The sequence below is a fragment of the Bos indicus x Bos taurus genome, chromosome 6, assembly GCF_003369695.1.
Source record: "Bos indicus x Bos taurus breed Angus x Brahman F1 hybrid chromosome 6, Bos_hybrid_MaternalHap_v2.0, whole genome shotgun sequence".
Taxonomy (NCBI): domain Eukaryota; kingdom Metazoa; phylum Chordata; class Mammalia; order Artiodactyla; family Bovidae; genus Bos; species Bos indicus x Bos taurus.
The window spans coordinates 60699279-60724761 of NC_040081.1; the positions used below are offsets into that span (position 1 = coordinate 60699279).

A 25483-nucleotide genomic window follows, 5' to 3' on the forward strand; every position below is an offset into this window, starting at 1 on the left:
AATTACTGGTGCCATCAGAATGTGGCTTTCCATCCTTGACAATATGCATAAAGGGGTCTTTTTTACTAGCTTTTTAAAAAACTCATTAAAAATCAAATTAATTTTTTCTTGGTTTAGCCCCTGAAATCCAGAGTAATTGTAATTACTAACAAATGGTTGAGCTGAGAAATGTAGGGTAATTCAAGAATAGCAGACGAGAGAACTCAAAATAACAGTAGATTTGCCTCTTTGGAATATAAAACATCAAGAAGATTACGCTTTTCTGCTGAGTTCTCTCACCAGGGTTCATGCTGGTTTTGCTGATCAAACGGAAACTGTCACTACCGTGGTGCGGCCTGGCTTTTGGGATAGAATATGGACTCTATTCAACCTCAATTTGTCCTCACCAGAGGCTGGTTTCTGAGATTTTAATTTATAGTGTTTGGGTTGGAGTTATCAAGGTGAGGGGTGCGGGGGGTTGGATGGGTAGGCAACTGTCAAAATTTCTTCCCCCAGCACCTGGAAAGGTTTGGTTCAGAGGGAAACTTGTCTTCCAGTTTCAGGGCTAAATTAAATAACCCAGCTAGCTAAACCCACCTGGAGGACTAGATATTATTTTTCTTATCTCCAGGATTTGTCTTTTGAAGAATAAAATATGTTTTCTCAGAGGAGTTGAGAGGATGTAATTCTTCCCTGCAGTGCTCAAGCCCTAGAAAGAGATTCAAATTAGAGTAGACCAAAATAACTTCCTCACCATGGCAACATGTTTGCTGGTCTCTAGGAGCAAGGTTTTGTGATCCAGGCAGAGGCTGAATCCCTCCACCTGGAATTTATTTTCACCTTTCATTTGCATAAATGTGACCACCTCTGAAGAGTTCTTACAAGTTATCGTGAGAGGGAATGTTGAGTTTTGCTAGGAGTGTGGGAACTTTGCTGGCCGAATATAACATGAACTTTGTGCTCTTAAATTTAAATGAGAAGTTCCCCCAGATTAATTAGACATTACAGTGGTGGGATTGCTTTTCTGGGGCAGTTAATAATTCTGTTCTTGTTTCTCTTTTGCCGCACTTTTAATGGTGAGTGTTTCCTAAAAGTGCTCAGTCATTCACTTGTGTCCAACTCTTTTGTGACCCCATGGACTGTACCCTGCTAGGCTCCTCTGTCCTTGGGATTTCTCAGGCAGGAATACTGGAGTGGGCTTCTGTTTCCTTCTCTGAGAGATCTTCCTTCACCAGAGATTAAACCCACGTCTCCTGCATTGGCAGGTGGATTCTTTACCACTGAGCCACTTGGGAGGCCTGTTTTCTAAGTTCCCTTCATAAATGCCCTTCCCTGACTCATTCTGGCTACTGTGTCTGTCAGGCCACAGGCCCTTTGCACATGCTGTTGAACAGCTCTCTGTTCCTGTTCTTTGGAGAAGCAACAGTGTGGGAGCCACGCTGATCCCGTAACAGAGGCACACAGGGCTTAGTCAGGCACAGTAGATTAATTATAGGAACAAATCCCAAGGTTCTACAGTCAGGCATGTGTACATTTTCTACCTTTACACTTCTGCCCTCTGACCATTTTGTTGTCAATTTGGCAGGTCACCCTGCCCTTGACCTGATAGATTTTTTCCCAATAGAAGGTAAAGGAAAAATGGAAGAAACCAGATAGTATAAGGCCTAAACTTCCTATACCAACTAATCTCTCTTGTTCAAAGCATCTAACCCTTTGGGGAAGAAAGCTTTACCCATCCTGTATGGAATCATAAACAGAAGAGAAGGGAGTTTTGTTTGTTGGTTTTGGGGTTTTACTAAACCTCCCTCAAAAAATTACTCGTTCTCAGTAATTACTTATTTTATTTTTACAATGAGCAACATAAAAAGAAAATAGCCTATTCCCTCTTACTGCCAGGCATTTTCCACTTTAATAGTAGTTATCCTGCTTCACTTGCTAATGGCAAAGAGAAGATGGATTGAACAATGTCACAACTGGTTACATTGTCCCAAAAGTATCTTGTTACAAGAGAGGCAGAATTAGATGATCTGAAAGAAATTGTGTTATTTCAGGAGTTTATACAGTATAACCAGGAAAGTACCCAACAAAATGTGGCCTTGTGGACTTTTTTCTGGAAACCATCCTGATCCTGGGAAGCCTCAGGATAAAGGTCTCAACTCATGGAAGAGCCTGAGAGCCTCTTACTCAGGAAAAAACTGCCCAGTTAGGAGTGAGCTCTAGTTTGTTAAACCATAGTGGTTCTGAAGAGGTTATAGCATTTATCTACCTTATTTCTTGGTGGCTCAGTCGGTAAAGATTCTGTCTGCAGTGCATAAGACCTGAGTTTGATTGATTCCCCTGGAGAAGGAAATGACAACCCACTCCAGTATTCTTGCATGGAAAATCCCATGGACAGAGGAGCCTGGAGGGCTACAGTCCATGGGGTCACGACAGTCGGACACGACTTAGTGCCAAACCACCACCTAGTACTTAAGCTCTTGAATTAGCTATGACAGGGGTATTGCATGATTTTCTGGGTAGATAACTCCATGTATATACCTATTAGGCTACAAGCCAAGTTGTTAGCTGCCCTACATGAAGTTTTGGCTAAAACACACTTCATACTCACTTATAATTTATGACACATAAAGTTTTCCATTCAGCATATGTTATCCTAAGAGGTATTTTGAAAGAATCTCTTCTCCAGTAAACCTCCTCCTCATTTCCCTTCCTTCTCCATATTCCAAGAAAAGCACTTCTTGACTGTGTTTCAGCCAGTATATTCCCTCTGAGATGGTAGAATTCATTGGTCATGACAAAAATATGGTGACCAGCTTAAAACAGGGGGCTGCACTTCACAGCCTCCCAGGGCTTTTTACCAGCTTGGACTTGATGTGCTGTTTCTAATTCATTTGCCCTGCTCCGTGGGGCTGTCAAAGGAATAGTGTTCTTCCTTTTAAATAGTGTCTTTCTTCCCAAAACTGCATTCCCCACAGATACACTCTTTACAGAGGAGTAGCCTCCCCCACCACTAAAATGCCACAGTTCCTTCAGGGCGAGCTGGAACCGTTCAAAGGGCATCGCAGTAGTAGGCAGGAGCATTAATTCAGGCCAGGAGGCCAAGCAGCGGAGAAGGGTGGCCGCTGGGCTCCAGTGGGCGACAGGGTGCAAGTGTGCGTCTTGGGTCAGCATGGCCACCTTTGTATATTACGTCGTCTCTTCTGTTTCCTTCCACCTCATCTTTCTTGTTTGAAACTCTTAGGACCATGGACTCTTACTTTAAAAATAGATCCTAAATTAAGTTTGGCTTGTTATTAATTTTTAAATACTCTGGTTATATCAGTCGATGCCAACAAACTCCAGATCACGTTCAGTTGAATCACCTTTAAGGTAAAGAAATTGCGATAGCCATTGTCATGCCGGAGACTGCCTGTTACCTGGTAAGCATGAATGAACGGATGACCTGCTTTGTGCCCAACTTTTTAAAAAATACTTTTATTTATTTATTTTTGGATCTCCTGGGTCTTTGTTGTTGCTCGGGCTTTCTCGAGTTGCAGAGAGCTGGGGCTACTCTCTAGTTGCGGGATACAGGCTTCTCATTGTGGTGGCTTCTCTTACTGCAGAGCACAGGGTCTAGGTCATGTGGGCTTCAGTAATTGCAGCACATGGGCTCAGTCGTCGTGGCTCCCAGGCTCTAGAGCGTAGGCTCAGTAATTGTGGTCCACAGGCTTAATTGCTCTGCAACATGTGGGATCATCCCAGATCAGAGATTGAATCCGTGTCTCCTGCACTGGCAGGCGGATTCTTTACCACTGAGCCACTAGGGAAATCCCTGTGACCAACTTTTGAAATAGAAAAAGAAACTCATAAACTCACCATGAAAGCAATTAACATAAAGCAACTGGGAAAGTATCAGTTCAGTTCAGTTTAGTCGCTCAGTCGTGTCCGCCTCTTTGCGACCCCATGAACCGCGGCGCGCCAGGCCTCCCTGTCCATCACCAACTCCCGGAGTTCACTCAGACTCACGTCCATCGAGTCAGTGATGCCATCCAGCCATCTCACCCTCTGTCATCCCCTTCTCCTCCTGCCCCCAAAGTATAGAAGATAATATTTAATGAAGTGCTAGATGATAGGGATACAACAGCAACAATAGGGAGAGAAGACTAGAGGGATGTAAGGTGGCAGAGAAAAAGTAAGATCATTATTGGTCAGGGTTAGTCTAGCTGGGAAGGTTTCATATGAGACTTTGATTTTGAAATTGGTGGGATTTGGATTGGAGTTGAGGAGGGAAACAAGCTGTCCTCCGTATTGGGACAAGCAGAAGCAAAGGCATGGACAGCATGGTCCTCCATAAGAGGACCACAGAGGGATCACAGGGCGAAGAGCTGATGAAAGTGACTAGGTGCTGTACATGCAACCAGAGAGGTTGGGGCTCCCATGAGCCCTCCCAGTTATCCCTGAGATATTTCCCAATGGAAATCTGACTCTCACTTTATTTTTTGAATTTAAAAACCCTGGCTTCTCTAGGAAAATCATATCATAGCATGAATACTAGACTCTTAGAATCCAGGACTGGAAAAGAATTTGGAAGATCTTCTAATCTAAGGTCTTATAGAGAAATGTCTCAAAAGATGTTCTATGTCTCCCTTAAAGACAGTTCAGTGTTTTCTTGATCCATTGTGAATTATACTTATAATTGAACCTCTTTGTGCCTTGATGGTGCCAGAAATGACCCTTTCTTAAAGTACCTTAAGTACCCCATGCACTAAGTCAAAGTTCAAACCCCATCTGAACCTCAGTTTGTATTTAAAATAAGGATGGTAATAGTATAGGCATCTGATGGTTATGATGAGAATTCATGTGTATAGGGCACTTAACATGATGCCGCAATGACTCACGGAGGTGCCCTTAAGTTAGTTTTAACATTGTCATTCAACAAATGGGAAAAAGAAAGTTACCATATATTTTTCATAAGCCTGGAAGGGTGATAGGTACAAAGTTTTTCAGGCTAAAGTCAAGTCATCAAAATCACCATCTTAAACAGATGTGAATTTCAAACACAGGAGGCGAGTTCCTTGTCAGCTTCCAACTCAGCCCACCAGTAGCTTCAGCTGTAATTCTCTAGGAGACTTGCAGACCTGAACAGCTTTTTCCAAAAGACGATTGCCCTGGCAGGTGTTCACTGGCTTCTTCCTGCAGCTCTTTTTTGCTTCTCCTGTTATTCACTGTTTCCCAAGTCGGGCTTCCTCTGCCACCGAGACTCCCAGGACTCCCACCATGTCAGCACCCTCTTGACAGCTCATCCCAACCAACGTCCTGCACACCCTCCCCACAGGCGGGCACCCTCCCACCAGATTTGTGGCAGTTCTGCCTCGTGGACCAACTGCCAGCCTCAGCTCTCAGGTATCTAAACGACTTCATCTGGGTTTCTCAAACTAAGAAACGAAATAGATCTGTTATTTCCACCGTGACAAAGCTCTTGGCCTTCTTCTGGAAAATTCAGTACTTGACTACTGTTTTCTGATCCAGGAAAACAATCAGATCTTTCTTGAAACGTTTCATTTTGCAGTGAGAGCAGGGTGAAGGCATTTGAGTAGGTGCTGTTTTCCTTAAACTGTGACCAACTGCAGATTCCTTTTAGATGTCAAATGTCACAAACATTTCTCCAGAAGCTGTTTTTCTCCATCTAGAAGTAGTTGCAAGAGCATTAGATTTAATGCTCTTTTTAAGTCATTAAAGTTATTAGGGTGTAGGAGTGTTTCCAGGCTTCAAGAAAGTATACATTAGGGAAAATTAAAAAAAAAAAAAATCAAACCTAGCCCATCTGACCTGGATAATTTTTGGTCTGGAATGTTTAAAGCAAAAAGAAAAAGCTTAACAAATGGAAAGGCTGATTCTCCATGTAGATCTTCTTTAGTCCAGGGAAAATAGATCTTTGGTAACATAAAAGCAAAAGGGGAAAACACGTGCGTGGCATATGTGGCACCTGGGCCCTGGTGCCAAGACATAAATAAACTGGTTTTCCAGGCTTGTGTCCAGATAAATTATTCAAGACTGGAGCCGGGAAATCCATCAGAGTCACTGAATAGTAGCTCAGGGAGGGACCACCTCGGACATCGCGTCTTCTGACACAGAGAGGATGCATGGTTGTTCCAAGCTCTGGCACCTCTTCCGTCCTAGGAGGAGGACCACGCAAGCCCTGGGTTTCAGGACCATCCTTCCTCCCCTGCTTTGTATTTCCAGTTCGTTCCACAGAGCCGCTGTCTGGGCTGGTCCCCCAGTAAGCTTCTTGTTAAAACAAGCAGTCTGATGTCAGGTAAATCTGTGGCCAGACCATGTCCCTCTCAAGCCAGGAAACTGCCACCTCCCACCCATGGCCGCAGGGCTCCGTCTGACACCAGAGCCAGCTTGGATGGTGTTCTCAGTCAAGGGGAAGCCAACTCCTGGCTTAGGCTCCTGCAACCTTTCTGTGCTCTCATTCATTCGTGTCCAGGGAATCTGTTTTTATTTACTTGTTTTCATCCTTGAGACAGTTTACCGATTGGAGAAGGGAAGGCTTCTCCTCTGTTCAGCTGGAACCAAAGGGAAGCGTGGGTCGTAAAACACAGTTTGCAGCGAGGCGGGTGTGTTTTGGGCAAGTCTGAGTCTATCAGCACTGGTTAAAACTGTCAATTTTGAACTCATTTCCTTTGAAGTAATGATGTGAGTACAACATTAACAAGCCTTTAGGATGGAGTATCCTGGCAGGAGTTAAACTGGCTCTGGAGATCTCCCTTCAGTACCCAGGACTTCCCTGGTGGCTTAGGCCGTAAAGAATCTGCCTGTAAGGCAAGAGACCCGGATTTGATCCCAGGATCAGGAAGATCCCCTGGAGAAGGAAATGGCAACCCACTTCAGTATTCTTGCCTGGAGAATTCCATGGACAGAGGAGCCTGGCGAGCTACAGTCCATGTGTTCACAAAGAATCGGACACAACTGAAAGACTAACCCATCTGGAGTACCTATAGTCTGTCTACATGTATATATATATAATGTATATATTGCAGAACTTGGAAAACTGTAAAGAAAATATAAACTACCTATTACTCCAGCCACTCAGAAATTAAGGTTCTTCAAAAATATGTCTTTCTCCTCTTTTTCTCAGTATATATAAAATATTTTGTGGGGCTTATAGTTCAAAATGTGCTGTAGTTTGCTTTTTCTCTTAATTTATCCTGAGTATTTTGTTAGTAACAGCCTGATTTTTATGACTAATATGCATTTAAACCAAGCTTGAGAGTATAAATCCCATAAATAATGCATCTAACATGTGCTTCCCTGACATGGATTGCATGTCTGCTGTGTGCCAGATACTGTGCTGGGCTCTGCCCCCTTCAGAACCTGGACTGAATGAAAAACCCTGAGACAAGGTGATGGCTGGGAGTGGTTCAGTCTCAAGCCACCCTGGGAAGTGGAGAGTTGGCTAAACTGGCCCCCTTTTCTGAGAGGTTCCAGAGAGTTCTCATCTTTTGCATTATAAATGGGTGAGAGGCACAATGAAAAGAACGAGGTAGGATGGATGAGAAGGAAAAGATGTGGAAAAGGCAGTTTGAATCATTTCAGCAATAAACTTGAGACTCTCAGGTTCTGGATTGCTTCTTATGGCTCAAAACCTTTTAATGTGCAAGCGTGCGAAGTCACTTCAGTTATGTCTGACACTGTGCGACCCTACGGATTGTAGCCCGCCAGGCTCCTCTGTCCGTGGGATTCTCCAGGCAAGAATACTGGAGTAGGCTGCCGTGCCCTCCTCCAGGGGATCTTCCCGACCTAGGGATTGAATCCGCTAAATACTGGGGACAACTTGGATGTGGGTGTGACTCCAAGCCCAGATGACGGAGAATCGAGGTGGCCAGCACAGGGCAGGGTTCCCACCTCCCCTGCCTACTAGCTGAGTGACTCCAGGGAAGTCACTTTGCCTCCTGGGCCTTAGCTTCCTCACCTGTATAAAGGGAATCATACTTGTAGATACTCTATCAGCTTGCTCTGAGGACCAAAGAAGATAATCCATGTCAAGTGCTGACACCTGGAAAATCCAGTGACTATTGATTGTGGCTACAGTGACAAGTGTGGAATCTTTAAAGCACCATTTTAAGGGAAGATAAACCGCGTCATCTGAGAGTTCAGTATTTGAGTCTTAAGCCACGTAGAATTGCATCCAGAAGTGTGAGCATCCTTTTTTATACATTTATTTATTTACTGGGCTGCATGGGGTCTTAGTTGTGGCATGCAGGATGTTTGATCTTCACTGCAGCATGCGAGCTCTTATTTGCAGCATGTGGATGGAATCTAGTTCCCTGACCAGGGGTTGAACCTGGGCCCCCTGCATTGGGAGTGCAGAGTCTTAGCCACTGGATCACCAGGGAATTCCCACGTAAGCATTCTTGAAAGTCGAAGTTCTGCGTTAGTCATGCATAAGTAAAATATTACTGGGGTAAGGTGTGCTAGTAAACTAACCCTTAGTGAAGAAGTGCTTGAGGACTTTGTCTCCTTTGCATCATAGCATCACAAATTGTATCTAAAGGTCTTCATGGATTATCTTATTTCATTGATTCCAAGGGGCATATTTGCCACATTGGAGCATCTCTAAGTCAGGATATGTCTTATTGATGTAAGATACATCTAATTTTTTAGATTCCTCATATAACTGACATCATGCAATATTTGTCTTTCTGTGCCTGGCTTATTTCATTCAGCATAATGTTCTCCAGGTTCATCCATATTGTCACAAATGGCAGGATTTTCTTCTTTTTTAAGGCTCAATAATGTCCCACTATATATGTGTGTATAATATTAGTATTTGTGTACATATACAAACTGTATGTGTGTATAATTTCATATTTATATATCTGAATATATGAATAACATATATAGACACTCATGCTTTCTTTATCTATTTATCCATCTACACTTGATTGTTTCCATATCTTGATTATTGTCAATAATGCTGCAGTGAACATGGGAATAGGATATATCTTTGAGATACTGATTTCATTTCCTTTGGGTACCCTTACTTTACCCAGAAGTAAAATTGCTGAATCATAGGATCGTTCTGTTTTTACTTTTGAAACCACCCCCCCCAATGTTTTCCATAATGGCTGTACCAATTTCCATGCCCACCATCAGTGCACAGTGGTTCCCTTTACTGCACATTCTCAACAACACTTTTCATCTTTTGACTTTTTTGATAGTAATGATCCCTAATAGGTGTGAGGTGATGTCTTACTGTGGTTTGGACTTGATGATTAGTGAAGCTGAGCATCTTTTCATATACCTGACTTCAGTTGGCCATTTGTATATCTTTGGAAAACTGTCATTCAGGTCCTTTTCCTATTTCTTAAATTGGGTTATTGGGGGGTTGCTGTTGAGTTGTTAGAGTTCCATATATATTTTGGATATCAATCCTCTATTGGATGTAAGATTAGTAAATATTTTCTTCCATTCTATAGATTGACCTTTCATTTTATTCTTTCCTTTGCTGTGCAGAAATGTTTTAGTTTGATGTAGTCCCACTTTTTATTTTTGCTTTTATTGCCTGAGCTTTTGGTGTCAAATCTAAAAAATCATTGCCAACACCAGTTCCAGGGAGGTTTGCCCCTGTTTTCTTCTAGGAGTTTTGTGGCTTCAGGTCTTACTTTTAAGTCTTTAATCCATTTAGACATTGATTTTGGCGTATGGTGTAAAATTTCATTCTTTGGCATGTCAATATCCAGTGTTTCCAAAGCCATTTATTGAAAAGACTGTTCTTTACCCATTTTGTTTTCTTGGTGTCTCTGTCAAAAAAGAGTTGACTGTAAAAGAGTGGGTTGATTTCTGGGCTCTCTGTTCTATTCCATTGATCTATGTGTCTGCTTTTGGGCCAGTACCAAACTGTTTTGATTGATGTAGCTTGGTAATATAGTTTGAAATCAAGATGTGTGATGCTTCCAGCTTTCTTCTTCTTATTCAAGATTGCTTTAGCTATTTTGGGTCCTTCATATTTCCATATGAATTTTATAGTTGTTTTTTCCTATTTCTGTGAAAAATACAGAAATGCAAAACTCTGTTAGAATTTTGATAGAGATTGCATTAAATCTATAGATTGCTTTGGGTAATGTGGATATTTTAACAATTATTCTTCCAATTGATGAATACAAGAAAATTTTCCATTTATTTGTGTCTTCAATTTCTTTTATCAATGTTTTATCATTTTCAGCACACATATCTTCTACCTTTTGGTTAAGTTTATTCCTAAATATTTTATTTTTTTGATGCTATTGTAAGTAGGATTTTTTAAAATTTAATTTTTGTATAGTTCTGTATTGATTTTGTGTCCTGCAGCTTTATTGACTTCATTTTTAGTTTTGACATTCTGAGGGAGCAGGGAAGTCTTTAGGGTTTTTGGTATACAGGATCATTTCATCTGCAAACAGGAACAATTTTACTTCTTCATTTCCAATTTGCATGCCTTTTATTTCTTTTTCTTGCCTAGTTGTTCTGGCTAGATCTTCCAGTACTGTGTTGAATAGAAGTGGTGAGAGTGGGCAGCCTTGGCTTGCTCTGATCATAGTGGAAAAGCTTTCAGCTTTTTTCCATTAAGTATAATGTAAGTTATGAGCTTGTGAGTTGTGGCCTTTATTGTGTTGAGGTACATCCTTCTATCGGCTTCCCTGGTGGCTCAGTGGTAAAGAATCTGCCTACAGTGCAAGAGAGGCAGGTTTGATCCCTGGGTCTGTAAGATCCTCTGGAGAAGGAAATGGCAATGCACTCTAGTATTCTTACCTGAAATATCCTATGGACAGAAGAGTATGGCAGGCTACAGTCCATGGGGTCATAAAAGTCAGACATAAACTGAGCAACTAAACAGCATTCTTCTATACCTAATTTGTTGAGAGTTTTTATCATGAAAGGATGTTGAATTTTGTCAAGTGCTTTTTCTTTTGAGATGATCATATGATTTTTATCTTCATTGTATTAACATGGTATACACGTTTATCAACTTGCATATGTTGAACCATTCTTACATCTTTGCATAAATCTTCTTTATTTTTAAAGAATTAAGTAACACTTTCCACCAAAGCATTAACTTTAAAGGGCTTTCATTTTTGTATCTTGAAAGAAAAACTTTGATTTATGAGTAAAATATGTATACTTGTGAGAGACCAATAAATTCATAGGTTTTTGAGAACCCATAGCCGTATTTTACAAAGTATTTAATAATGCCTTTTCTGAAACCAGTTTTATTCTTTATCTTAAAAACCTCTTGAAATTTGTAAAATTGAACTTTAGCCCTTTACAATAAGACACTGTTACTAAAAAGCACCGTAGTCTTTAACTTATTCTCTTTGGTTATTGACAGATATTCTAGCCCACATTTAATTCAGACTTTTATTTATTTTTCATTTATTGTAATATCACTGGGGGAATTTTGGAATTCACTCTAGAGTCAACTGGCTTCCAACTGAAGGTACTTTAAAGTTACACTGATTTTGTTTTCTCATTACAGAAGCAGTATATAACAGTAATCATGGAACACTTTGGAATACAGACAATACATTTTAAAAGAAGAAAAAGTCATCCAAAATTTAAGAACATTAAAGATAATCACTATGAACCTTTTAGTGTATTTCCTTACTTTTATATAATTTTCATATGCTTATTAGCAAGTATGTTTGCGCATACACATAGCATATATAAAATCTTATATATGTAGGCACCATACTATATGTACACGTCACATTTTTTTAACTTAACGTTAGATAGTGTTTTCACGTATCATTAACTATTGCTCAGCACTTTTACAACTACACGGTGTTTCCTTTTACGGATATACAGTAACTCATTCAACCATTTGCCAACTGTTGGTCATTTAGGTTGTTTCCCATTCTTTTAATGTTATTAATTCCATCAAGCATAAAACTGATACAATTGAGGGTCTAATGAGGGAGAGGAGCATCACGGTGATGTGCCAGGTGGTTAGACAACAAATCAAAGAGTCACCTTAGTGGAAGAACAAGGAAGGAAAGGCTAACCTTGGGCCCTGGTTGTAGAAACAGAAAGAGATGCACATGAAGGCTGTTGTGTTAGACTTGACAGAAGGTGGACCCTCTTGAGGTATGAGTCAAGAAACACTTCAAAGTTTAGTTTGTATGTTGGGGGAAACAAATGCCATAAACAGAAAGTATCAGATTTGGAGGAGGAGCATCATTTACCATGATGCTGATGGTCAGCTCAGCTGAACTGAAGCTCTATTGGATGCTCGGGACTGGAGATGAAAAGTACAAGTCACAAATGGGTAGAGAATGCCGTGATGAATTCATGGGAAAATTGGATGCATTTGAAGGTGATCCTGATGGAGGAAAATAGTTGAAGTTTTTAGGAATGACCCATATTTGAATGAGAAGAAAAGGAATAACCAGTAAAAGAGGAGGAGGAAGGGAGGAAGAGAAGGAAGGGGAGAGAGAATGGGGATCAGAACTTAGGTAACAGAGAGTCATTGAGAGCCCAGGAAGGGAGAGGACTCTGGGAATAAAATGCACAATGCTAAGTGCCACTGGTGTCTGTGCTGAAGGCAAGCTACTGAGAGGTTAATTGCAACCTTGAAATATGTTTTTTTCACTGGTGATATGACCCTAAGCCAACTTTAAAGGCATTTGGGAGCGAGTGGGTGGAATCCACGATTTTGAGAATTCGGTGGTGAAAGGAAGGAAGAAGTGGGGATGTGCATTGGAGGCAGTCAGAGGAGGCTGGAGTAGTGGGGGTGTGCGCCTGCACGAGGTGCTGCTGCTTCAGCACTGCTCTTCTCCTTTGCGGAATGTCTCCTGACAAAACCAGCCTTTCACCTGAAGCTGCCTTGGGAATAGAAGAGACTGGATTCATACAGGCAGCCTGCCTTGTTGGCCTGAAAATTACTACTTGAAAAAACAGAAAGGAATCCTTCACGTTTTAGAACCTTCAAAGGGATATTCAAGGTGGGAAAATCTTTCTTTTAGGCCACCACTGAAGAAACTGAAGCGAACAGTCGAGAAGATGAAAATGATGGTGAAGAAGCAGAAAAAGGGAATACAGAAGTTGCCCCATCAGGTTTGTTTCTATAACAGACTAGTTTTAAAGATCAATCGTAACTCTTAAACTATATTGAAAATAAGAAAGGCAATGAATGAGGCGAGTCTCTAACTGGTGTGGTTGTGCTGTCACCTAGTGGCGTCCTGGGGGAAATTCTGATCATATGATTTATCTTGTAAAAAAGCAAGGCTTTGAGTGTCTTTGCTTCCTTAGTTTATTTTTGAAAGTTTATCTCCATCATTACAAAGAGATTATATTTCTCAAAATAAGTAATGCTAAAAACTGAATGTTATATTTAACACAGTAATAGCAATAGATGCGACAGATTTAAAATATATCATAAAAATAGATCCTGAAACAGCAAAACTGGTGAATAATTTGAAAGAATAAGGTAAGGTGGCAAATATGAATTGTAAGTTCACATAGAGACTCACTCTTCCTAAAGCAGTATTTCTCAATATTTTAAACACATTTTTCTTTTGATAAAATATGAAAACTTCTCACCCTCCTTTAATACCAAATTATTTTTAAACAGCATCTTAAATGAAATGTCATTACTAAACATTTTAGCATATACTTTTGCAAACTATACTGTACCTCCACACTTCAATATGCCCCTTCAGATGGTGACTTTTTCACCCACTTTATATATTCAAGAACACAATTTTCATTGCATTATATAAACTGCACAATCTTTAACACATTCCAGTTACGAAAACTTGGTGTTAAAAAGGAGTATTGAAATACAAAAGGAGGAGTCAGGTTGCCATTCATTTGGATAGAAATTTAGATAGAAATTATCTGTAAATGTTCTCCCATCCAACCCACCTCTTAATATTCTGTGTCAGCATTTTGTTTCATGTATTGTTATTCATATGTAAACTGGGACTCTTATTCAGAACTTAGATTTTCATAGTGGTATTCTTTGATATATGTTGCTTGGCTTTTTAAACAATACCATGAAAAAGCCTAGAGAATCCCAGCATCCGAGGCTCTTCTGTGCCTCTTACCGCACTGTGATCCAACTCCAGGTTGCCCAGGACAAGACATGTATTCAGTGTGCTTTGTGGTATGGCAGAACCGAGCCTTTATGCAGCTTTAATCTCCTTTACATTTCTGAACGTAACTCCATTTCAGAGCCACAGCTTTTTACAACAACTGTGACCAGATCCAGCCCAACCGTGGCCTTTGTGGAGCTTTCACCCAGCCCTCAGCTGAAGAATGAGGTGCCAGAAGAGAAAGAGCAGAAGAAGCCAGAAAATGAAATGAGTGGGAAGGTGGAGCTGGTGCTGTCACAAAAGGTGAGGTGGACTGAAGTCGTTACGCCCGCAGTTCTCGCGGCTTCACGCTGCTGCCGGCTGCTGCCGCGGCACCACTTCACAATGAAGGTTTAATTTCTCTCCTGATCTTTTTTCCTATCTTTAAAATGTATACTTTCCTAAAGCAAATATAATACATGTTCATTGGGGAAAAAAATAAGTGTATGTAGAAAGATGTCTGTATAGACATTTGGGCTGCTATAACAGAAACCCATAGTCTGGGTGGCTTATAAACAACAGAAATTTTTCTCTCAGTTCTAGAGCTGGGAGATCCAAGACCAAGGCACCCGTGGATTTGGTGTCTGGTAAGAATCCACTTCCCGGTTCATAGGCGGCCATCCTTTTGCTGTGTCCTCACTTGGCAGAAGGCGCAAAGGAGCGCTCGAGTCCCTTCTATAAGGACTATGAAAAAATTGTTTTCAAGGGTTCTTAACTCTGTGTGTGTGTACATACACGCACCATGGACCCTTTGTCTATCTGCAAACAGTGTTCTCAGAATAATATTGTTTAAACCATAAAATGAACAGGATTACCAAGTTTTCCTTGGTATCAAGTGGTACAAAGTACATATAATCACATGAATTCTTCTCTGTGGACCCCAGCTTAAGAATTTCAGCTAGTTCATTAGCAAATGGCATAATGGTCTTTGGACCCAATGCTTTTCACACCGTGTGAATTTCTCCTTTCCCTATTGCATGGTTATCTTTTAGAGAAAGAAGGCAAGAGGATGACAGTGGTTGCAGCAGCTTTTATTTTCTGACTTCCTTTGAGAGTGTTGCTTTTATAAATCCAAGTATCAGTGCACACAGGCTGAGCTTTTACATAGTGGTTATTTTGAGCATTTCTGCTGATGGTTAACTGTTTCACTTACAGTCAGGCATTATCTGACACAGGTTTCTGTCAAGACTCCACTATGGGGAAAATGGTATGAGGTTAAGATTTGAGGGTTGTCAACTTTGGTAAGTCTCGGTCTTGAGTTTTGCTGCATGTTTAACGCTGAAGTTCATTTGGACACCTGCTTGACCTCCAATAATACAGAATGACTCACTGTATTTTCCTCAGGATTCCACTAGGGTTGAATATATTAGAGTCATCAAGAAAAATAAAATCCTACTGAGAAGAAATTCTAGACATTGAATCATCCTGAGGACCAAACAAGAGATAAGCTTATGATGAAACAAGTGCTCTAAAACCTCATTGACCCACTGGCCATCAAATTAATCTCTTCAAGGCCACCAGCCAATGAATCAGAGAAGGTCCTGTAAGAGCTGGAAGGACGTGAACTGACACAGCCACGCTTCTCATGCCGATCTCTGACTCTTAATATTAGTTGTCAGTTTGGTTATCTGTTCAGTCAGCAATCAGTTGATTAGAAGCAACAAATCGGAAGGAGGTGTTCTACCAAAGGCCATTCAATAGCAATAACCAGAAACATCTATTTTTACAAACCAAACATAAAAGTTTTTTAAGCCTGTAATTTTGAAACTATTTACCATAAGGTTATGTGGGCTAAACTGCTTCAAAAATGCCTTAAGGGCAATGTCCCTGTGGCACTGTTTGATATAACAGTTATTTACAATAATGCTTCTTCGTCAACACGCACAGTATGCTGTCTTTAATGCGCTTTGCACAACTTTGTGGGAAGTTACGTAGCATCTCAAGAATAATGCCCATTAGAAGGTAATACTACTTTAATATTTAACACTAACATAGTTTAAAAATTTTTTAAATCTTATGTGGAACGTCTTACTTCCTGACATTACAAATTCAGTATGATGTAGTACCACGAAACTGTGGTGAATTCCAGTGAGAAAATGAGACAGAGTGATGCATAATCTCAAAGACAGAATGTTGTCTTCTGAGTCTGAAGAAAAGTGGTCATCAAATTTGAAACAAAGTGATCATCAAATTTTTATGCTGTAGTCTGACTTCTATGAGAAACTGAACTCTGTATTAAGGTAGAAAGCATGAAGGGGGTTTGGAGAAGGGACCACATTTTCTATTTATGCTTTTGATGTTTGGGCTTTTAAGTTGTATTCCGCCTGTGCGTGTGTTAATGGCCAGCACCTGTGATGTTTGTGTCTGTTGCCTGTGTTCCAGGTGGTAAAGCCAAAATCTCCCGAGCCAGAGGCAACCCTGACATTTCCATTTCTAGACAAAATGCCTGAAACCAACCAGTCACCTTTGCCAAATCTCAATTCTCAAGGTAAAAAGAAGGAAATGTTTTGTTTTAGTTCTACATGTTCTGCTGGGCCCATTTGTAGTGAAATACTCTTTATTATAAAGACAGATTCCTTTTTTTTTATGTTGATGTACCTTTAGCTATTGGGTTTTCCCAGAGTCCATGATGGCTGAATCAATAACATCAGAATGAGAGCTGGGGCTACATTCTCTGTTTGGCTTAACCAGGAACCCCAGCTGCTGGGACCATTTTGTCAGCCAGGCGCAGTAGGACCTACACAAGTGTTTAATACCTGAAAATAGTTTGTGTTGCCTCTAAAATGTTTTTTAAATTACAGGATAAAAAATCAATAACGTTAATAGTTTTATCATGTCAGCTTCAATATTTGTTAATTATTAATCTCTAGTCTTCTTAAAAATACTCATTTAATTTGACAACAATTGACAATGATTTGACCATGGTTTTGGAAGGAAGTCAGATTTCCTTACTCCATAATAGTTTCTGGATATGCATGATGATTACTGAGAAATCATTCATGATCATAGATTAAATGTGTTACTCATAACCAAAACTTGAATCTTTTCAAAAATCTTTATGCCAATAATATATATATACACACATATATATATACCTTTTGTACATATATATATATAGACTGAGGATATATCTTAATATAAATCATTTGTTTGGTACATTTGAATACTTTTGATTTTATATAATGTGGAGAGTGGTAGCCTCAAAAAATATTGGGTGTTTAGGACCTATGAAGGTGTTAGAATGACAGTGACTACTGCAAACTCCCCAGGGTTTCAGGCCCTATTTACTTGTGAATTCACCCCCTTTGCTTTTTAGAAGCCCAGCTTGAATCCCTTTACCTTGGTAAGGACTGCACGTTCCCACACCACTAGAAAGGAGCCTTAAGGATGTGAACAGTGGAGGGATGGGTCCTGAGGATCCGTGATTTGTAGGGACTGCTTCACAAGAGAAAGACCACTGGCTTTACTGCTGTGAGTTCTTTCTCTTTACCGGTGTGATGTGAAAGTGGCTAGACTTCAGGAGGCAAAACTGTAAGATTTCTTGTTTTGTTTTTTTTTTTTTTAATGTACTTTCCCTAGTACATTTTATAGATTTATCGATCCAGGCAAAGAGAGATTGTACAGGTCATTGTGACCGGGGATTTGTTACTTTTCTTTTCCACGCTGGGCAGCTATTTGGCAGAACCTGCGTTGGCTTCCATTAGTCTTTGTTGATGGCTGGGAAATAAGTTAGGCTCTAACTGCATAATAGGAAGTACTCAGGAGGGAATTAATTGGCACAAGTACTGATGATCACTAATTTCTTCTAAATGTAGAAACAAGTTTAATACTATCTTCAAAGCATTTGATTTAAATTTGTCAGCCCTCCTGTCCTGAAGGGAATGGACAAAAATAAATTCTCCCAACCAGGCCAGGAATTGTTCACATTTAGATTTTAATTCTGCCCTATCTCTAGCACTTTTTTGTACATAAGTAATATAAAGAGGAAATAGACATTTTAAGCCATATTAATTAATTTTCTGTCTTATGTATTTTTCCATCTCATTATCTGTTGAAAGGCATTTCAGTTTTATAAAATGTGCTGTTGAATTAAGGGACTTGACTTCATGCTTTATCTAAGGTGAATGATTAAAAAATAACATTCAGTAGCACTGGAGCATTTCCAAAATCATTCTTCAAGATGAGATTATATTTGTCGTACACGTGTTCCAAGTTCTTGTCTGGCTCATGGAACTGTAAGTACAGCTGCAGGCTCTGGAGACAGAAGGCCCACATTCAGATCCTGTCTCTTCTGGTTCTTATCTGTGTGATCTTCCCCACTAAGTTCTTTCTAATCTCTGTCGTCTGTAAACTGGAAATAGTAGTTCAAACTTCATAGGGCCATTGGAAGAATTAGATAGGATAAACAAAAAAAGAGAGAGATAAAAAGCATTTAGCTTAATAGCTGGCCCAGAATAAGCGCTATAATATAATCTAGGAGCTGCAGAACAGTTGAATAGGAGTGGAAGTGTAAAGCAAGGTGCCAGGCAGGAATAAACCTTTCTCAAATGCTCTCCTTCAAAGAGCAGTGTTTGTATTATAGAGATATAGCTTAAGCAGTGATTTTCAAGCACGAGTGTGTGACAGGGTCCTCTCTAGGACTGGTTAAAACACAGACCTCTGGGCTGCACCCCTGCCATGTCTGATGCAGCGGGTCAGGCCTGGGGCCACACAATATTTGCATTTCTAACAAGTTCCCCAAGCTGAGGCTGATGCCACAGACACAGGGATCACACTCTGGAAACCTCAGGCTTGAAGTATGTGTTTCAGTTGCACACCAAGGACATCACTGGTAGATGTAAAAGTAACGTGATACTTGTTTGGTAAGTTCTTTCTTCGTATCTTTCAAGAAGCAAAAGGCCTCTAATCAATGTATTCTTAAAAGACATGATTTGTCTTTAATTTGGGGTGAAGTTTAGGGCTCTGCCCAGATATAAAAAGTCAGTACACATTTAAGTGACTAGTCAGAGGCTGCACATCAAGTCCAGAGGAGCCTGTCGGGTTGGGATCAGGAATCTGGGAGCCACACCTGATATTCTCTCCCCAGGACGATGATGTCACCACCATCACCACTGAGTCCTCTGTCTCTGGGCTGATCAGACGGGCTACCACAGATCTACTGGAGGCCCTAGTGGCGCTCCACAGATTTCCCTCCAGCATACACAGTGCATAAATAGTCTTTAAATACTCCAAAAACATTCATAAAATGCATTTAAAGATGACAATTTCCTTTTCTCAACTGTCTCCCAACAGTAGAAAAATAGCTCAAATGGATGTTTCAGGGAAATATGTGCACATTTTAAAAACTGATGTCTTTATTTGCATCGAGAATGATGACAGATGAGCCCAGCACAAACGTTCAGGATGCAAATGCTTGCCTTGAGCTTCTGTCTGTTTGCTGCTACCCGATTAGAGATACACACATATACATCGTTTTGCTGCACGCATATGTGACTGCCACCACAGACTTCCACAGTAACCTTTATAAAGTGTGTAAAAATAATTGAACTCATCTCTCCTGTCTTTTATACTTTTTTCTAGTGCTCTCCAAAAGCAATGTCAGCTCTGCATTTTGCCCTTGCATAGCACATTCTCCCTCCATATTGAGATTCAGCACCTTAAATGTTACCTTTAAGTATGAGCCCCTAAACTCCAAACCAGAACCAAAGACAATAGCATAAACTTGCCCATCTATGGACTTTTGTCCACATCTTTGGGTTTTGTGTCTGTTTTATTGTGATACATAGATTCTTAAATACAGGTACTTACAAAGTACATCTATAACAGGGGTCCCCAACTGGGACTGGGCTGCACAGCAGGAAGTGAACAGCGGGCGAACAGGTGAAGCTTGACGTGTTTCCAGCTGCTCCCCATCACCCGCGTTACTGCCTGAGCTCCGCCTCCTGTCAGATCAGCAGCAGTATTAGATTCTCATAGAAGCACAAACCCTACTGTGAACTGCCCATACGGGGGACCTAGGTTGTGCACTCCTTATGAGAATCATCCTGAACCCACCCCCACCCCGCCCAGTCTGTGGAGGAATTGTCTCCCATAGCATCCGTCCTTGATGCCCAAAAGGTTGGGGTCTGCAGATACATAAAGATGTGTTAGATTCTTTCACCCTCAGTCCTTGTGTTGACAACAGCCAGACCTGTGTTAGTACTTGGGAGCGCGGTTCTATGCAAGTCTCACCCCTGTTTTCACGGTTTTCTGTTTGTTCTGTTCTGCCATCTCATCTAGAGTCGCCTGGCACTGCCAGCATTCCGCTGAGAGTTCAGAACTCTTGGCGACGTTCCCAGTTTTTCTCCCAGTCAGGTAAAAGGCGTACTGGGGAGCTCTGTTTCTTCTGTGCAAAAATCCGTGTTGTGGGCAACCAGTGCTATCGGGTATTTTTCTTCACTTCTGACTCCAGAGGGGGCGTGGGAATCTTGTTTCGGGCACACAGTTAAGCGGAGTTAATTCTTTGGTATCAGCACCAGTTAATACTAACATTAAGAGGAAAATTCATGGAATTTTGATTTTGAAAATCCAAAGAAATGATATTTACCTCTTTCTTTATGGTCCTCTTTTTTTTTAATAAAAATTAGAAGCACTTAGCAGGAACTGGTCGTGGTTCTCTTATTAACTGTGTCACCCTCTCTACCTCCTGATGACATCTGGCCCCTCTGCGCGCTCCTTCTCCACGTCAGATGGGGGGGCTGTCAGTCAAGCCAGAGTGCGAGGTGCATTAAAAGCAGCACTCCAAGGAACAGATTCTGCTTCCTGTAGTCTAGTGCCTGGTGCTCATTGATGTGATCAATCTTTTATACTGGTCGTGACGTCTCTTGGTGATGGGTACAAGCTGCTTCAGAGGCCTGCTTTATTATGATTATCTAGTGCTCTTGGCTTACCAAAGAAAAGTTGGCTTGAAGCTGACATAGGACCCACACTTGACTGAAGAGGATCAAAGGAGAAAGACAATTAGAAGCCACTCACCTTGTGATCTTTTTCCCTTTCTTTCTGTACAGTGGATTCTCCAAGTAGTGAGAAGTCACCTGTAACTACACCTGTAAGTAACTCCTGTTAAGAAATAAGATCATGCATTTAGTGGATTTGAATTTATAAGGTATTTAATTCACTTAGGATTCAACCCAAAATGGGCTCCAAACTTTTGATTCGAGAAGAATATATGTAAGTCGTGTATAATGCTGTCAGTTGACTCATGAAGAAAGACATGGATTATCGTTTTGCAAAGTTGAAAACAAAATGGTGAGTCAGGAAAGTAAAATCAAAAAGAAACAACCGAGATGACTTCAAGTCATCTCAGTTGTTTATATTTGTAAAAAGTAATAAAATATGTAACTTCTGTAGGCATTCAAAAATCATTTTTAAATTTTTTAATTAAAAAAATTATTTTTCCAAAATTTTTTTTCTCAGTGGGACAGTACATTAACACAGTGTGCTACTGGCATATAGGACCATTTCTGGGTGACCCAAGCTGTCTGAGTTATACTCCTCACAGTCAGTATCTTGAATATTAGCTGTACATTTAGTTTTCAATTTTTTATTTTGATGAAATAAAAAAAAAAGCATTTGCTAATTAAAATGTCAAGACACATGACATTGTAAAAATTCCCTGCTCCCAAATTATGCCTGAACACTCTCTGTAGACCTGACTCTTCTCTGAGCTGAGTGCTTCTGGTGCTGGGCCTGTCGCCCTTACTCACTCTCTGAAATTCCCATCGGATCTGGAGCCTTCCTCCACGGGTCAACGGTGGCATTTCTTGAGCTACCCAGGTGTCACCACACAGTCATTGGTGTACCTTTGATTACAGACTTGCTAACCCTATGACCCTGAAGGTGCTGTATATCTTTTCTGAAACTTGTCTTCCTGGGTCACACAATGAGGTAGTAATACTTTCCTTCCAGGATATTATGAGCTTCATTTGAAATAATTACACACAAACCTCTAGCATAGTGCCTGATACATGAACGAATCCTTCCCAATGGCTGATCCAAGAGGCCCACCGTGGCCAAAACTGATTCTTCTCTGTGGGTAAACTGTCTCACCTTAGGAATTCCTAAGTGCCTGTGCAGGATGGAGAAGGGTCGCCTCACCCAGTATAACATAACTCACTGGTTTCCATTTTAATGACACAGGAACAACACTGTCAAATTGTTCTTGTCCCCCCTGGGGAGGGGTGGAAAGAAAGGATGTCCTAAAGAGACACACTCTTATTTCTAAGGTATAGAAAATAGAATAAGAACGAGACAAGTTACTGATCTATATAAGTGAATTCCCTGAAAATGCTGACCTAAATTTGATGTTCTTTTGACTTTTTGTGGCCATCCCTCCCATTTGCAGGATCCACAAGCATGAGAATCGGTGGAGGCCCACATTTCACATGTCTAAGTACATTAAAGCTATGAATTTTTATAATGTTAAAACCAAGCCATCCTCATGGCCTGGCTCACATTCTCAGCCTGAAGATGCTTCATGACCAGACCAGCCACTGTGCTCCTGGGTGGTAACCTGATCAACTGGGGGCAGAGAAGGATGGCAGGTGGGCTGACCCAGGTATCTTGGGCAGTCATTAGGCCCCTTGGAACCTTGGATGAGATTGATTCTGTCCTGCTCTGCAGGCAGCCTCAGCAGGTGGAGTCTGCTTGCCACCCACCAGCCCAGACTCTTTCCCCTTCTCCCTACTCCCTCACCCCTACCCTGCTCCTTCTCAGGATTCTGAGACAGTGCTATGGGGCTCCCAAAACCACCCCATCAGAACATAGGGGAGTGAAGAAGCAGTTACTGGGGAGACTTCTTTTCCTCAGCCTATTCTGGGTGACAAGGGAGGCCAAACGTAAATACAGCAGTCGTCCACTTTGGCTGACTTTAGGGACCAGTTCTGATTTTTCTTCCCCCTTGGACTCTCGATCTCATTCATCTTCCATGGCCCAGTGCCCGCCTTGGGTTATGCATCCTGCTCCCATTATTTCCATTCACTCAAATCACACTCACACACACACAAAAAAAACCTGTTTAAAAGACCAAAACAAACTCAAACAGGGGCTCTGTATCAATCTAGAGGGGTGAGATGTGGCAGGAGATGGGGAGGGAGGTTCCAAAGGGAGGGGATATATGTATTCCTATGGCTGATTCATGTTGAGGTTTGCAGAAAACAATAAAATTCTGTAAAGCAATTATCCTTCATTAAAAAAAATAAAATAACATAGGGGGGAAAAAAGACCACCAAAAAAAAAGTCTTTGTGTTTGAACGGGCAGTTCTGCTGAGATAAGCACGCCTATTTGCTTGAACCCAGGATCAATATACAGAATGAGTATCTTATGCTCAGGAGTGTGAATTCATTTAAGAAGTCACTGGTAAGAGAAATGAAGCAAAAGCCTTCCCATGCCAGTGGCTAATTACTTTGTGTTTTCGTTAGCTCCAAAAAGGTTCACAGAATCATACCAGCATTCTGGAAGTAAACCAAAGATGGACTAAAGCTAAAAAGTGGTTTCTGGGGAACTTCCCTGATGGTCCAATAGTTAAGATTGCATGCTCCCAATGCAGAGGGTATGAATTCAATCCCTAGTCAAGGAACTAAGATCCTGCATGCCTAGTGGCAAGGCCAAAAAAAAAAAGTAGGTTCTGCCAACAAAGAGTACCTTTAGAAATGGGAAGACTTCTGCTTCTGCATGTCCATCTGAGTATCAGACTGGGAGCTAATTGTGTCCCTTGTCCCGGCCTGGCCTTGAGGATGTGGCTGAATTTTGATCATGGTTTTATTTTCTAAGCAGTTTAAGTTCTGGGCGTGGGACCCAGAAGAGGAGCGCAGACGACAGGAAAAATGGCAACAGGAGCAGGAGCGTTTGCTCCAGGTAGGTTTGCTGCTTTTTTCCCTTCTTTTAGGGATGCTCTCTTAATTTCTGTTGTGTTAAATAGTTGTTTAGCACAGGAGATGCATGGACTCAGCTTCTTCTCAGAAGTCGTTCAGTCTAAGTTCATCCGTTTTGTGTCCATGAGACAAAATGCCCGATGTCTAATTCCTCCCACCGAAGGTTACACTGGTGAACATAAGGGGAAAAAAAAGATTCACTCAGAAAAAAATTCAGGTATTGATTAAGGGCCCACCGACCCATTCATCATCTCCTTAGCTGCCAGTCAAATTCCAGTCCAGCTAAGGGTGGGAAAAAATCAGAAAGCTATTTGATGTCATACATGTGAAATAAAATTTGACCTGGGTCTTATATATTAAGTAGAAGTACTTGCTCCATCTTTGAGCAAATGCTCCTAATTTTCAATTCTAGAAAAAATTCACTGCTGAGTGAGGGAGACATCATCAACTCATCCTCTTGGTGAAGGAGACATGACATCAACTCCTAGAACCGATAAACCTAAGAATCTTTGCTTGTTTTTCAGCTTTTATAAAGTTTGAAGGTCTGTTTCCTCTATTCTGAAGCTCCCTGGCGTCTCTCTCTAGAACTTTACAATATTAGGTTTTGATAAAATTTTGACCTGAATTAAAAGCCTGCTGTGGGTTGACCAGCAGTGGTTTTTGCCAGAGCATGAATACAAACGTTAGTTTCCAGGCAATTCCGTTAAGTTCTTTCGCTCCTAAGGTAATGACAGAACAAGTAATACCTGGAGGAATTCTCGGGGCCTTCCCTCAGAAGACAAAAGCACAGACTTTGTCAGCCTCCGAGAGAGTGCGGACAGTAATCAGCCTACAGTATTTGACTGTGTGGGGGACGATGTGCTCCAGGAGTCCTTTGTCTCTGTCACGCCAGGGATGCCCTTCCCAAGGCATCCGGGGCGTCAGTTCTCATCTCGAGCGTTCGTCTTCATTTCCGTGTATTCATTTCTTCTAGTCAAGCGTCAGGGACTCCGGTCACATTTTTAAAGCTCTCCAAAATTCAGAGTATTTTGCTTTGTTCTCCAGGAGAGGTGACTAGTGTCACATTGTTTCATATTTTTCAAAACAATAATAGCAGTTCTGATATGGACACCTTCTAATGGGCTGTTTAAAAGCTACTCTTAATTCAGGAGGACTTAAAGCCAGGAAGACTCCATTTTGGTAGAATGGCCACTCAACTAATTATCATCTCATCCACTTTGGACCTTTCTCTGTATTGTAAACCTGTGAGATTTTTAAAAAATCTTTTCTTAAACTCTCCCAGCAGCAACATATTTCTATTAGCGGAATGGCAAAACTCATCTCTGAAGGGCCCAGTAAAAGCAAACTATTGGTTTAACCTAACCCTTAAAACTCAAGTTAAGAAGACTTTAGTCTTTTTATAAGCAAATGTCTACTCATATATCCGAGGAACAATTCTATGAAATACCCACAGCAGTAAAGATTGTTCTCCTTTGGATTTTTATGTCCTTAACATG

General features: G+C 40.9%; 1 protein-coding gene and 1 non-coding gene across 20 annotated transcripts in view; one reads left to right on the forward strand and one right to left on the reverse strand.

Annotated features, from left to right (window-relative positions):
• LIMCH1 (LIM and calponin homology domains 1) overlaps positions 1–25483 on the forward strand; it is a 351768-nt gene that overhangs the window by 306835 nt on the left and 19450 nt on the right. For 13 of the 19 annotated variants that reach the window (XM_027544365.1, XM_027544366.1, XM_027544367.1 and 10 more), the window contains 5 exons: positions 12966–13056; positions 14176–14339; positions 16458–16563; positions 21122–21162; positions 23890–23970. In XM_027544365.1, coding sequence (XP_027400166.1) covers positions 12966–13056; positions 14176–14339; positions 16458–16563; positions 21122–21162; positions 23890–23970 — 483 coding nt within the window. Of the gene's footprint in view, positions 1–12965; positions 13057–14175; positions 14340–16457; positions 16564–20354; positions 20430–21121; positions 21163–23886; positions 23971–25483 lie in introns of all 19 variants that reach the window. The other 6 variants (XM_027544364.1, XM_027544369.1, XM_027544373.1 and 3 more) reach the window with 3 other exon arrangements.
• Positions 8288–8360, reverse strand: TRNAG-CCC. The gene has a single exon. It is a non-coding gene; the product is annotated as a tRNA-Gly (tRNA).